This window comes from Alligator sinensis, unplaced genomic scaffold (assembly GCF_000455745.1).
Source record: "Alligator sinensis unplaced genomic scaffold, ASM45574v1 scaffold265_1, whole genome shotgun sequence".
Lineage (NCBI taxonomy): Eukaryota > Metazoa > Chordata > Crocodylia > Alligatoridae > Alligator > Alligator sinensis.
This window is the reverse complement of record NW_005842961.1, coordinates 451312-463846: the sequence shown is the minus strand read 5'-3', so window position 1 is coordinate 463846 and position 12535 is coordinate 451312. Positions and strand designations below refer to the sequence as shown.

General features: G+C 64.9%; 1 protein-coding gene across 1 annotated transcript in view; it reads right to left on the bottom strand.

Annotated features, from left to right (window-relative positions):
* Positions 1-901: 901 nt before the first annotated feature.
* The window catches only part of MYO1A (myosin IA), a 12517-nt gene continuing 883 nt past the window's right edge, over positions 902-12535 (bottom strand). The window contains 29 exon segments of the mRNA XM_025192686.1: positions 902-1113; positions 1289-1419; positions 1777-1929; positions 2011-2143; positions 2241-2347; positions 2562-2696; positions 2917-2991; positions 3356-3442; positions 3837-3905; positions 4116-4265; positions 4379-4472; positions 4613-4654; positions 4656-4766; positions 5307-5533; positions 5874-6074; positions 6289-6351; positions 7474-7578; positions 7954-8019; positions 8240-8326; positions 8526-8644; positions 8765-8912; positions 8997-9100; positions 9686-9784; positions 10068-10131; positions 10485-10531; positions 10640-10744; positions 10873-10967; positions 11100-11215; positions 11590-11729. Of these exon segments, the coding sequence (XP_025048471.1) occupies positions 996-1113; positions 1289-1419; positions 1777-1929; positions 2011-2143; positions 2241-2347; positions 2562-2696; positions 2917-2991; positions 3356-3442; positions 3837-3905; positions 4116-4265; positions 4379-4472; positions 4613-4654; positions 4656-4766; positions 5307-5533; positions 5874-6074; positions 6289-6351; positions 7474-7578; positions 7954-8019; positions 8240-8326; positions 8526-8644; positions 8765-8912; positions 8997-9100; positions 9686-9784; positions 10068-10131; positions 10485-10531; positions 10640-10744; positions 10873-10967; positions 11100-11215; positions 11590-11712 (3174 nt within the window). The 5' untranslated portion in view covers positions 11713-11729 and the 3' untranslated portion in view covers positions 902-995.

Genomic DNA, 12535 nt, shown 5'->3' with positions numbered 1-12535 from the left:
CGCCCGCCCCCCCCCCCCCCCCCCCAGCCATTACATAAAGGCCCCTACGCCGGGTGTTTCTGGGGCGCGTTAGCAGCTGCTCGTTAGCAGCTCCAGCCTCATTCATTGGAACAGGGTCGGCCTGACCCCCCTCCCCGCACCCCCACCAACTTGTTGACATTTCCCTGCACAAAGAACCACATGCCCCCCCCCAGTAGGATGTGGTGAGGCCAATTAGCACCACTCCCGGCCTGCACGGTGCCTGCTGGCGTGACCGACCCCCCCCTCCGCCACGGCTCCCCAGCAGCCACGTGAAGGTGCCCAAAAGGCTTCTGGGTAATGCCAGCCATGGGGCCATGCTCCTAAAGGAGCCCTGCCCTGCCCTGCCCTGCCCCGCTACGCAAAGCAACGCCAGCTTCTGCACCCAGGGGAGGGAAAGAAGCTGCCCCCCGCTCCCAGGCCCCGGCTGGCCTGGCCGCAGCGCCAGCTTCCCATTGGCTGGCCGTGGTGGGTGCATGCCAGGGCTCCAGCTGCAGGCCGTTAATTGCCAAGGATAACGAGCCTGGCATTTGCACGGGCACGGGGCTTGGCCGGGTCCCGGCGCATGGGGGCACATGCCACTGCATGCGCGTGCCAGGGTCTTGCGTGCCTGTCCCGTTTGCCCCTGTCTGCACCAGGCTCCCGGAGAGCCACCCGGATCCAGCCCCTCAGGACGCCTGGGTCCCATCCACCCTGCCCCCCACTCTGTGACTCAGTTTACCCTCCCTCTCCTGCTTGCCTCTAGAGCCGAGCTCATGGGTGCCAGGGCTGTGACGGGCCTGGACAGGGTCGAGCTCCCACAGAGCCTGGTCTGAGCAGGTTGCAAGCTTCCCAGGACAGTGCCGCTAGCATGAACACAACACACGGGCACAGCTGAGGCCTTTGGGGGCTCTCCAGGCTTTAATGTTAAATCACCACAATACCAGGGACCAGGTTCAAGCAATGGCTGGGTTCTCCATGCCCACGGCCACAGCCCCTCAGCAGACCAGCACCTCCATCTTCTTGCCCTTCTTTTTGCAGACAGGCCCCAGGCGCCCCTTCGGCCCCTGCACCACCGTCACTGCAATGCTGCTCTTCTTGAACTGCGTGGAGAACCTGTGGGGATGGATGGTGGTGCTCAGGCCACGGTGCCCGCGACGCCAGGTGTAGTAGGCTATTATCCTCGCTCCCCGAACCAGCCACTAGAAAGCGCTCTCCTGGAGTGTGAGCCAATCAGCATGCTCCCCTGGCACGATGCCCATCCCACCGGCCAATCCCCGCCCTGCCTTACTGGTCGGCAATCTGGAGGTTGAGCGCCTGCCGCGTGGTCTCCAGCAGGGCCTGGTGCAGACGGGTGACGACCTCGATGACGTGGTCGCTGACCAGCAGGACATCGCCCTTGGTCCCCCCCATGCCCGTCTGCTGGGGGAGAAGGCACCGGGTCCCATCAGCACCCTGGGCAGGCACCGCCAGCACCCCAGGGAGCTCCGGGACGGGTGTATGGAGCCTGCGTGGCCTCCAAGCGCTCAGTGCTGGCACCCAGGTGGGGGGGGTCACAGGCATGGCAGGGTGCAAGGGCACAAGGGGAGTTGTGTACCCGCTCCCCTGGGGCATGCAGGGGCATTGACACGGGAGGGAAACCCCTCAAGCCCTATGCTGGGAATGCCCCAGAGCCCAGGGATACCCCACAACCCCAGGCTGGGGGGTGGGGGGCGGGGAAGCCCCCATGTTCCCCGTATGCTGTGCTGGAAGGATGGAGCATCCCGCTGCTCCCGGTACCTCCTTGAGGTGTAGCACGAGCAGCCCGTCGGAGAAGCGGGTGACGGAGGTGGCTTGGATGTCGCTCAGGCTGATGACAACCTTGGGCTGGGTGGCCTTAGGGTCCGCGAGGATCACGTGCTCCTTGGTGAGCAGCAGGAGCTGGGGTGTCATCTGGTGAGGGGGCAGAGCAGGTTGAGCCACCCCACAGCCCCCGCGGGACCCCAACCCTCACCCAGCTTCCCCACACCTCACCTTGCCGTTGGCCTGGTTCACTTTCCTCACAGTGTCAGCCAGCACCAGCTTGCCCCGGGCCGCAGCTTGCAGCTTCTGGTACTTGGGGTTCTTCTGCAGCCCCACGTAGTCACCCTCGAACGGCTCCGGGACACTGAGCCGGAGTGGGGGAGAAACCGTGAGCCGGCCAGCTACTCCGTGCCACCCCCCCGTGGGAGCCTGATGCCCCCAAGCCCTGTGCCCGCACTCACCTGGGGCCGTACCGCGTCTTCTTGCCCTTGAAGAGCTCGCTGGCACACAGCTTGGTCTGCAGCGCTGCCCGCTTCTCCAGGCTCAGCTGGTCCCGGTACTTCTTACACTGCCAGGGAGAGCAGGGTCAGTGCCAGGACAGGGTGGCAAGGGGCTGGTGGGCAGCTGCAGATTCTTGGCTGCAGCCACCTCTGGGGAGGGATGGGACAGCTGGGGACCCCCCCCATAAGCAGCCACGCTCTCCAGGGTTGTTCCACCGGGCTGAGATGCAGCCACCTCTAGGGTGGGGCAATGTGGGGAAGCAGCATGGCACCCCGCGCTACCTTCCAGTGGTAGAAGATGGTCTTCAGCTCCTCATTGGCATTGGCCAGGAAGCGGTAGGGGGCTGGTGGCCAGCTCCGGTCGCTCACAGTCAGCGGGGGCAGGTTGTTCTTCAGCCCCAGCAAAAACTTTTGCAGCTTTGGGGAGAGGGAGAACGGACTGTACAGAAGAGGGGGCAAGAAAGGCAGAGCCCCCACCCTGCACCAAACTAGCCCTGACCGGGCCCAGCGTGGAAATGCCCCATCCCACGTGCCAACGGCAGACTGGATCTCCTCACCCACTCCGTGGGTTTCAAGCCCCCTTCGAGCACCGCCAACCCCCAGAACCGCTCCAAAAGCCAGGGAAGAAGGAGCTCACCAGCCGCCGGTAGATGAAGTTGGCCAGACGGGCCATGGCCCCAGAGCGGAAGTATTTTGTGTACTCCTTCCGCGTCTGTCAACGGAGATGCTGCGTGAGCCATGGGCCAGGGCCACGGCTGTCCCTCTGGGGACAAGGGGGGCTTCCCCCTCTCCCCAGCTGGATCCAAGTACTTTTCCCTGCTAAACAGCCCCTCCAGTAAAGTCAGGGTAGGAGTTATGGCTCCTTCCACGGGCACCTGCCCCAGCCCATGCAGGCACAGATCCCCCCACGGCCCCACAAGCATCCCTCCAAGCGCTCAGTGCTGGCTGCGACGTAGGAGAGGGAGCAGACAGGCAGGGCAGGGCTGGGGGAGCAGAAGCAGGAGAAAGCAGGACAGAGGCAGGCATTGAAGGCCCAGGTGAAGCCACAGGGCAGTGAGGGGAGCCCAGCCTTGTACCTTGTACCCTTTCCAGTAAGCAGAAATGATGGCCGCGGCCTGGCGGCAACGCTTCTGGTGCTTCAGCTCCCGCAAGAGCCGGCGGGACTGCGGGGGGACGGGGAAAGGTGAGGTCCCGCAGAGCCCTGGGGAGTAGACACCAGCGCAGGGGGACAGCAAAAGCAACAGCCTGAGACGCCAGAGCCCAGCTCCCACCCCCTCTGTCTCCCCCGGCCCATGCACGTCCTCTGGAGAGGCTGAGAGCTGGAGGCACCCAGGGGGTTTAGGCACCTGCGCTCGAGTCCAACTTGGGGAACAGCCCAGCCAGGTCTCCACCCCCAAGGGGCAGATGATGGAGCCCCGAGCTGGGCCTGCTTGGGTACACGTGAGCATTCACGAGGGTCCCCTCTTGCACACGCACGTGCTACACTGGCCTGGGGCAGGGGACAGGGCTCCACCCCAATGCTGGTGTGGGAACAAGCTGGCCTGGCGCCCTCCTTACCTTCCAGCCACGGGCACAGGCCTGGATGAGCAGTACCGCCCTCTTCATGTGCTGGTACCTCTTCTTTTGCTGCAGGGTGGAGCGTGGTGAGGACAGGGAGACCCCCGGGAGGCTAGGGGGGGGGGATCCCCTGCAAACACTGCCAATGAGACAGGCACGGGGCAAATGCAAGGGCCCCGTGGCAAGGACCACCTGAGCGGTGCTAGGAACCGCACCAGCCCCACGTGGGCCGGCCACCAGCCCTGGGCACAGACAGGAGTGGGGGTGGGGGGTGCTCACCATGTGGCCCCGGAACCAGGCTGAGATGAGGATCTGGCTCTTGCGCATGAGCTGGTACTGGGTACGGCACCGCCAGCCCCGGTAGGTCTTTTGGATCAGCGTGGCCAGCTCCTCCACCCGGCGCCGGCGCCGCTCCTCCAGGTCGAATAGCTGGGGGGCGCAAAGGTGGGGGGTCAGGAATTGGGGGGGCACAACGCCCCCCCTTTCTCAGTGCCAGAGCCCACTGCTCCCCACTGCCCCCAGCCTGAGCTGCCAGGACTCACGGTGCGTGGCGTGCGGATGAAGACCTTGGTGTGCCCATAGGCCAGCTCCTCAGGCAGGATGTCCAGGTCAGAGAACAGTGCCTGGACCCCGTCCCTGCGGCCAGGCAGCAGGTTCAAGTCCTGCCCCCCACGGAGCTCTTCCAGGGACCCCAAGCCTGGAGGAGCCCAGTGGGGGCAGGGTGACCCCCTGAGAGCTCCAGGTCCCCAGTGCCCTGGCCCCCCCATGCCCCGTACCTGGCAGTGCCGGCCCAGCGGGGCCAGGTGTGGGTGCTGAGCACCCCCCCGCCGCACCCGCACGTTCTCCAGCAGCCCCAGGTACCGCACCTGGTTGCGCACCAGCTCATCCGTGAACCGCCCCGGCGCCTGGCTCTCATTGGGCTTGATGCACCTGGGAGGGGGAGCGGAGGTCAGAGCCTCCATACTGCTACAAGCCAGGGGGAGTCTCTTATCATCCTAGTGCGTGCCAGAGTCCTCATGCTGCAAAGGGCCAAGGGGAGTCTCCTATATCTCCACTGTGCCAGAACACCCATGCTGTGAATGACCAAGGAGGGGGTCTCCCTTCATTCCACTGTGTCAGAGCCCCTGTACTGCTAAAGGCTGGGGGCGTCTTCTCTGACTCCACTGTGTGTCTGAGCCCCCATACTGCTAAGAAACAAGGGAGAGACTCTCCTCACTCTACTGCATGTCTGAGCCCCCATACTGCTAAGAAACAAGGGAGAGACTCTCCTCACTCTACTGCATGTCTGAGCCCCCATACTGCTAACAGCCAATGGAGTCTCCTCTCACTCTACTGAGTATCTGAGCCCCTGTACTGCGAAGGTCCAGGGGACAGTTGCTCCCCATTTCACTGTGTCTGAGGCCCTGTACTGCAAAGGTCCAGGGGAGTCTCCTCCCAGGGAGGTACTAGGCCCCTGGGCCGGTGGGCTACCTGATGTAGTTGGGGTTCTTGGAGTACAGGTTCTTCATGAGGATGCTGATGGAGGCCTTGAACTGGAAGCCGGCTGTGGGGGGCATCTTAAGTGATGCCTTCTTGGGGTCGCCGTCAGGGAAGAGGCTGCACAGCAAAGTGTGCTTGGCCTGCCACATGGCCTGTGCCAGCCCCCGGTACAGCTGGTCCATGTTCTTCTCAATGAAGCCCGTGGCATTGTAGGTCACCTACCGGGAGCAGGCAACTTGCTGTCACAGTGCAGGGCAGGGCCCGCTCCCTGGGGCTGCTCCGGGACCCGCCGGGAATCAAACCCACGAGTGCCAAGGCCAGACACTGCTCAAACTCCCCCAGCTCCCCTCCCAGCATGGGGAGAGGAACCCAGGAGTCCTGACCTACCCTGCTCTAGAGAACCCAGGAGTCCTGGCTCCCTCCAGGACCCAGCAGGATGGGACGGGTAGGGGTCCCAAGCCCTGGTAAGGGATGCAGGCTGGGCGCCTAGTATCCACACCCGGCTGCTCTGTGTTGCCTGGACCCCTGAACTGCTCCCTGTCCCCAGCCCAGATGCACCTTGCCAGCGTAGTGGTGCACGCGGAAGCAGGTGCTGGGCAGGCTGGTGTCGGTGATGCGCCGGTCACTCTGGCTCTTCCGGCTCTCGTAGTGCTTGTGGTTGCCGAAGGCCTGGTCCAGCTTGGCCAGGAAGGTGGCAGGGCTCACGGTGCCCGGGCGCAAGCACTCCTCATCCAGCAGCGCCAGGATCCCGCCCTTGCCCTGTGGAGCCAGCACTGTTGCAGCCTGGGGAGACCCAGCCGGGGCATCCTCATGGCCCCTCACCCCCTGCCAGCCAGCCCAGGGCTCCCATGACAGCTCCCCAGACCTGCACCATGGCCCCCCGCAGCAGTCCAGCCCAGCCCAGAGCTGCCCCCACAGCCCCGCCAGGGCCCTAGGGTGGCCCCACGCCAGTGCTGTCTGCGGAAGCACTCACACTCTCGATCAGGTCACAGATGATGCCGTTGTCAAAGAAGGTCACTGGGGTCCATGCGATGCCCTGGAGGGGATGGTTGCATCAGCCCAGCCCAGCGCAGGGGGGTGGACAACGAGTGAGTGTGCATGTGTGCATTTGTGTGTCCTGGACACCTAGGTTCTGGGTGTGAATCCCAGACATTTGAAGGGGTGTGGGTGTGCGACACAAACGGCCCATGCCCCCAGCTCCTGGGGGGGCTGGCAGCAGCAGTGAGCAGGGAGCACCCACAGATGCTGCCGGCACTGTTGGCGGTGGGAAGCTGGAGGGGGGGGCGAGCGCCAACCAGGGGTTGGTGACCACCCGCAGACGCCGCCAGCAGTGTTGGCGGCAGCCACGGACGATCATGGACCACCCGTGGATGCTGCTGGGGTGGCGAGCAGCGGTCACCCACAGACACCGTCGACACTGTCGGTGGCTCCTTTTTGCAGGGGGTGCACCACCACACGCAGGGGGTGCACGTGCACCCCCTGCGCACCGCCCCTAGTGTGAGACACCTGGGTTTTGTGCATGTGTCTGTGTGGCCCAGACACCTGGGCTCTGTATCTATGTGTGTTCCAGACTCGGTGTGTGCGCGTCTGTGTGTGTGCGCGCACACACACGTGTGGGAGGGTGGTAGTGGGCAGGGGTCTACCACTGGGTTCAGGGGCTGGGATTCAGGCCCTCAAGAGTCCCCTGGCAGCCCCTGGGCTCAGGGAGGTGCAGGGTCCACCCGGCTCCTCTCCCCACGCGCCATGTGGCAGTGCAGCAGTGACCCCCACACCCTGCCGGGGGGCAACGCAGGGCAGAGCAGACAACCATGCAGCCCCCTCCCTGGGAAACCCAGCTGGAGCCAGAGGGCATGAGGCTGGGCCACGGCTTGCACCGTTGGGCGGGGGCTTCACTAGCAAAGGCAGCACTGATGGGGTCTGCAGCCCCCACACAAAGCCCCCAGCTGCCTCTAGGCTGGCTACAGCCTCCGCCCCATCCAGCTCTGGATCCCAGGAGCAGGATGTCCATCCGGATCCTTCCCAGCTTCCTGTTATTGCCCCAGGAACTGCCTGCTGGGGGGGAGGGGGCCGGGGCAGACACCCCTCCAGCCCAAAGGGAGCTAGAGCAAGCAGCAGGGCCTGGCAGAGCCCCCTGGCCAGGCCGGCGCGATGGGGTCACCTCCCGGAAGTATTCCTCCTGCTCCTCCTTCAGGGTCATGAGGATGAAGATCTGCTGCAGCTTCTCGTTGCAGTAATTGATGATGAACTGCTCAAAGCTGTTGTCCTGGGGGGGAGGGAGGGGAGGCTGGGAAACCCAGCAGCCCTGCCAGTGCCCCTCACTCCTAACCTGCAGCCCTCTGTGCCCCCCAGCTTTGCCAGTGCCCCTCATTCCTGACCTGCACCTCTCTGCCCCCCCAGCCCTGCTGGTGCCCCTCACTCCCAACCCGCAGCCCCCTGCCCACCCCGTCCTGCCAGTGCCCCTCACTCCCACCCTGCAGCCCCCTGCCCATCCAGCCCTTTCAATGCCCTCACTCCTGACCCACAGTCACTCCCGACCCACAGCCCATCCCCAGCCTCAGGCTCTCCCCACACCCCAGTCTCCTCTTGCTCCCAGAGGCAGCTCCCAGCAGCCCCTCCTGCACGACCCCCAGCCCTATACCTTGACAATCTCAAAGCCGTAAATATCCAGGACACCCATCACCTTCCGCCGCTCGCCCGTGGTCACCTAGGAAGCAGACGGGGCATCGGGAACCATTGCTGGGGCTCTGGGATGGGCTCAGGTGGGGGGGGGCGTGGATTCAGCCCAGTGCCAGTGAAACCCAGAGGGGTCCTGCCTGGGGGGTGGGATCTGTGGTGCTCAGATCCCCACGGCACTCAGCTTGGCTCTGCGGCCACCGGGGCTGAGCTGGGACCCCACGGGGGGCTCGATCCCCGGCCGCCCTCACCTGGATGCTCTCGTTGATGCGGGTCACCAGCCAGTCAAAGAGGCGGCTGTAGATGTTCTTGGCCAGCGCGTCCCGCCCGAAGTAGCCCTGGGAGCAGACCTGGGAGTTACCCTATGGGCAGCTGCCCCAGGCCCGCACCCGGTCGGGACTCAGCCATGCAGCCCCTCCGTTCTTCCCTTCCAGCGCAGCCTGGCCTGGCCCTGGGGACCCCACGGGAGGTTCCCACAGCAGGGGACTGAGGCCAAGCCCTGCAGCCTGAGGGGGCCGGGGGCAGGAAGGGACTCACCTGGGCAATGCTGAGGGCCGTCACCACCTTCTCCTGCTTGGCCTCCACGGTGCGGGAGCACAGAGCCTGCTCCAGGACGCTCTCCCGGAGCCCGATGAGCTCGCAGATGTCCCGCAGCACTGCAGGGGACCGGTTTGGGGGTCAGGTAGGGGGGCACGAGCTCCTGGCTCCATATAGGGCTTCTCCTGGGTGTGGTATGCACACAGGGGCCCCGATCCTGGGGTGCCTTCCCGCCCAACCTTGCATGTCCTGGATGCCACAGGCCTCCATGCCGCTGGCCTGGAACTGGCTGCTGAGCTGCAGGTCGCCCAGCTTGAGCACCACGGCTGTCACCTCCAGCAGCTGCGTCACCTCCGCCTCTGAGAAGCCAATGGTTCGCATGGCAGCCTGCACGGAGAGGAGGGGGCAGGGGTCAGGCGGGGGTGAAGGGAGCACCCCTGGGATGCCCTGGCCCAGCGCCAGCGGCTGTACCTGCACGGCCTGGAAGTTGGTGGCATCGTCCATGCCCGGCAAGCGTGGGTCCTCGTCACCCAGGTAGCCATGGTGCCGGCAGTCACGCTGCAGCTTCAGCCGCTCTGAGAGAGGGGATGGGCCACGGTGGTGACGTGGACCCCCCAGATCCCAAGCCCCAACGCAGTGCCAATGGAGCCTACACCACCCAACCCCTCACCATGCCAATGGAGCCTACACCACCCAACCTGTTGCCAAGCCAGTGGGATTTTCACTGCCCAACCCCAACCTGTGCTAACAGGACCTACACCACCCAACTCCTTGCCATGCCAATGGGGCCTACACCACCCAACCCCTACCTGCACCAATAGAGTCTGCACCACCCAACCCATCATCATGCCAACAGGTCCTGCACCGCCCAACCCCAACCTGTGTTAACAGGGCCTACATTGCCGAACCCATCACCATACCGATGTTGCCCAACCTCCATCACCACGCTATTATACCACCTAGCCCCAACCTGCGCCAGCAGGGTCTATGGTGCCCAACCTCCATCACCCTGCCAATGGGGCCTGTACTACCCAACTCCAACCTGTGCCAATGGGGCCTACAGTGTCCAACTCTACCCCAACGCCTACAGGGCCCTGCCCAGCCCCCATGAGCCCCGCCATGCCCAGGACCACAGGTGGTGCATTGCGGCGCGGCCATACTCAGCAGCGGGTCGGACGCTCCGGCCAGAAGCTGGTAGAAGATGTGGAAGTTCCTCTCGTTCTTGACGTGCCGCACGACACGGGACTTCTCCAGAAGATCTGGGTTGGGCCAGGGAGACACGGGTCAGTGGGATGGGGGACCAGTACCATCGCCCCATCGTCTGTGCAAGGGGCTGCACCTGCCCCAGGCCCAGCTGCACCAACCCGAGCATCATGGGGAAGCCCCAGTCTTGAACTCAGGCTCTGCTGCGGCCCTGGCACCCAGTTCAGCGCTGGGGGGAGCCACCTGGACCTCGCCGGCTGGAGGGCAGCAAAGCCATGTGCAGCACATGTGCATTGTGTGTGCAACGCATTTGCAGGGAGGGAAGACTGTTGCACTCACAGTTGCTTATGAGGCCTCCCAGGGGCATGCCCTTGAAGTCGAACTCCACATCCATGTACTTGCCCTGGAAGAAAGGACTGGTCAAGGGCCGGGGCGGGGGGTCCCAGCAATGCAGGGCTGAGCTGGGACATCGCCTGCTGTTATCCTGCTTCGTTGCAGGTGTCTCCACGGCTTCCTGCCCCCGCCCCCTTGGGCAGACCCTGGGCAACCCTCCACTCCCTCACCACCCTGTGCTACCCCTGCCTGCAGCCAGGGATGTATTGGGGCTCCCCCCACCTTGGGCACTGCCCCCTAGGACAGCCCTGGGTGTCCTAGTGCCACAGGGACCCCTCCCCACCCCGCGCCCTGATGACAGTCACTCTCGCTCCCTGTGGGGCTTTGCCCCCCTTGCCCCGGGGAACCTGTTCTTTGACTCACAAAGCGGGAGGAGTTGTTGTTCCGGATGGTCTTGGCATTCCCGAAAGCTGTAGAGAGTAGAGGGGAACACTAGGGGCATGGCCGGCACCCCAGACCCCCCCAATTCCCTCCTCCAGGGCAGCTGGAGCCTCAGGGGCTGGATGGGGGGCACGTACCCTCCAGCACGGGGTTGGACTGCAGCAGCTGCTCCTTCACCTTGGTCACCTCGGCGCCTTTGCTGCACACGGCTGCCACGTAGGACATCACCAGCTTGCTGGCCTCTGGGGAGACAGGGCAGAGCTGGGGGGACAATACCACAGCCCCCCCGCCCATCCTGTCTGGGACCCCCCGTAGCAGCAAGGAGCCTCCAGGGGCAGCAGAGACACTTGCCCCCTGTACCCCTCCTCACCAGTCTTGCCAGCACCGCTCTCGCCGGTGATGAGGATGCACTGGTCCCTGTCCCGGTCCCGGAGAGAGCTATAGGCATCTTCAGCAATGGCGTAGCTGGGGGGGCAGATGTATTAGCCCCAGGGGCCCGGAGACAACCCCTACCCCCATGCTGGGCATCACACGTCCCTCCCTGGCAGGGGTGGGGGCCTCGCTCAGTGGTTCCCCACACCAGTCCGGGGCACTCACATGTGTGGCTTCAAGGCGTAGAAATTGCCATTGCAGTATTGCTCCACCATCTCTGCCGAGTAGATGGGCAGCAGGCAGTACGGGTTCACTGAGATCACCACATTGCCAATGTAGGTCTGGGTAGGCACAAGGGCTGTGAGCGTGTGAAGTGGTTCAGGCAAAGAGGAACAAGCGTGCAAAGGAGAGAGCGCAGGGGGCTGGGGGAGGGTACACAAGGACACGAGTGGGCAGCATCTGGGGGCATGCAAGGGCATGAGGGTGTGAGGGAGGCTGTGTGCAAGGGCAGCACTTGGGGGAGACCCAGGGAGAGGGCACAGAAGCGTGCAGGGGGGCAGAGAGTGGGGGGCACGTGCAGGTGAGAAGGGCACAAGGGCCTGGGCACCAAGCAGCTGGGAGGGAGCAGCTGATCCCTTCTCCCCCCACAAATCTGACACTCACCCAGTGCCCCCCCAGCCTGTGCCACCACCCTTCCACATCCCCCAAGCCGTACGTAGATCTCCTTGTGCAGGAAGCGCTCCCGGAGGTTGCTGAGCAGCGACTCCTCGCTCAGGGGGTCCAGCAGCACCAGGTCACCCACTCCCACCGTGGCCAGCATCGGCGGGTCTGCCTCCATGGCCCCGGCCCTGGTCCCTGCACAGGTTGGAGGGGGGGAGCATGAGCTGGGGGGAGGCAGCCAGGACACCTGGGTTCGCTCTCTGACTCCGGGAGGCCAGCGAAGTCCTCACCAGGCCAGACCAGGGCACCTGGGGCCCGTTCCCATTGAGGGACCGAGTGAGGACGCCTTCGGTCTTCGGGGCTGGGGGTGGCTAATGGCAGCAGGGCTCAAGCTCCCTCCGGACACCTGGGCTGTTTCCCGGCCCCTGGATTGGGGGAGGGGGTGTCGAGAGGCTGGAGCAGGGCTTGAACTCTGGGCACGTCCCCTTGGGGTGCCCAGTCCAAGGGGACGCGGACGGGCTCGGGGGAAATCAGCCGGAGAAGAGCCAGGAAACCCGTGTCAGGCGGGGCCCGAAGGGTTAACACGCAGGATGCCACGCGTGACTCAGCGCAGGAAGCAGGGGAGCCGTGGCCCAGCTGGGCCGGCAGGACGTGGCGGGGGCCGGATCCCAGGAATCCGGAGCCTGGCTCTAAACCGGCTACCGGGCAGACGGGCCGAGGACGGGGCAGGTGTCTCCTATGCTCAGAGCCAAGCTTTGGGAGGGCCGGGACACCTGGGCTCTCTGCCCCAACACTGGGCGGGGAGGGGGCACACGTGGGTTACAGGCCACCAAGGCTGGGAGCCCGGATGCCTGGGTTCTGTGCCCACGGCCCCATGGGGCTGGCACACCTGGTTGCCTTTCCAGTCGCTGCTCCCTGGCTGAGGTCATCCCTTCCCCCTCCCTCCCCCCCCAGCTGGCAGGTGGGGGGCAAGGACACATTACAACCCCCCAGCCCCAACC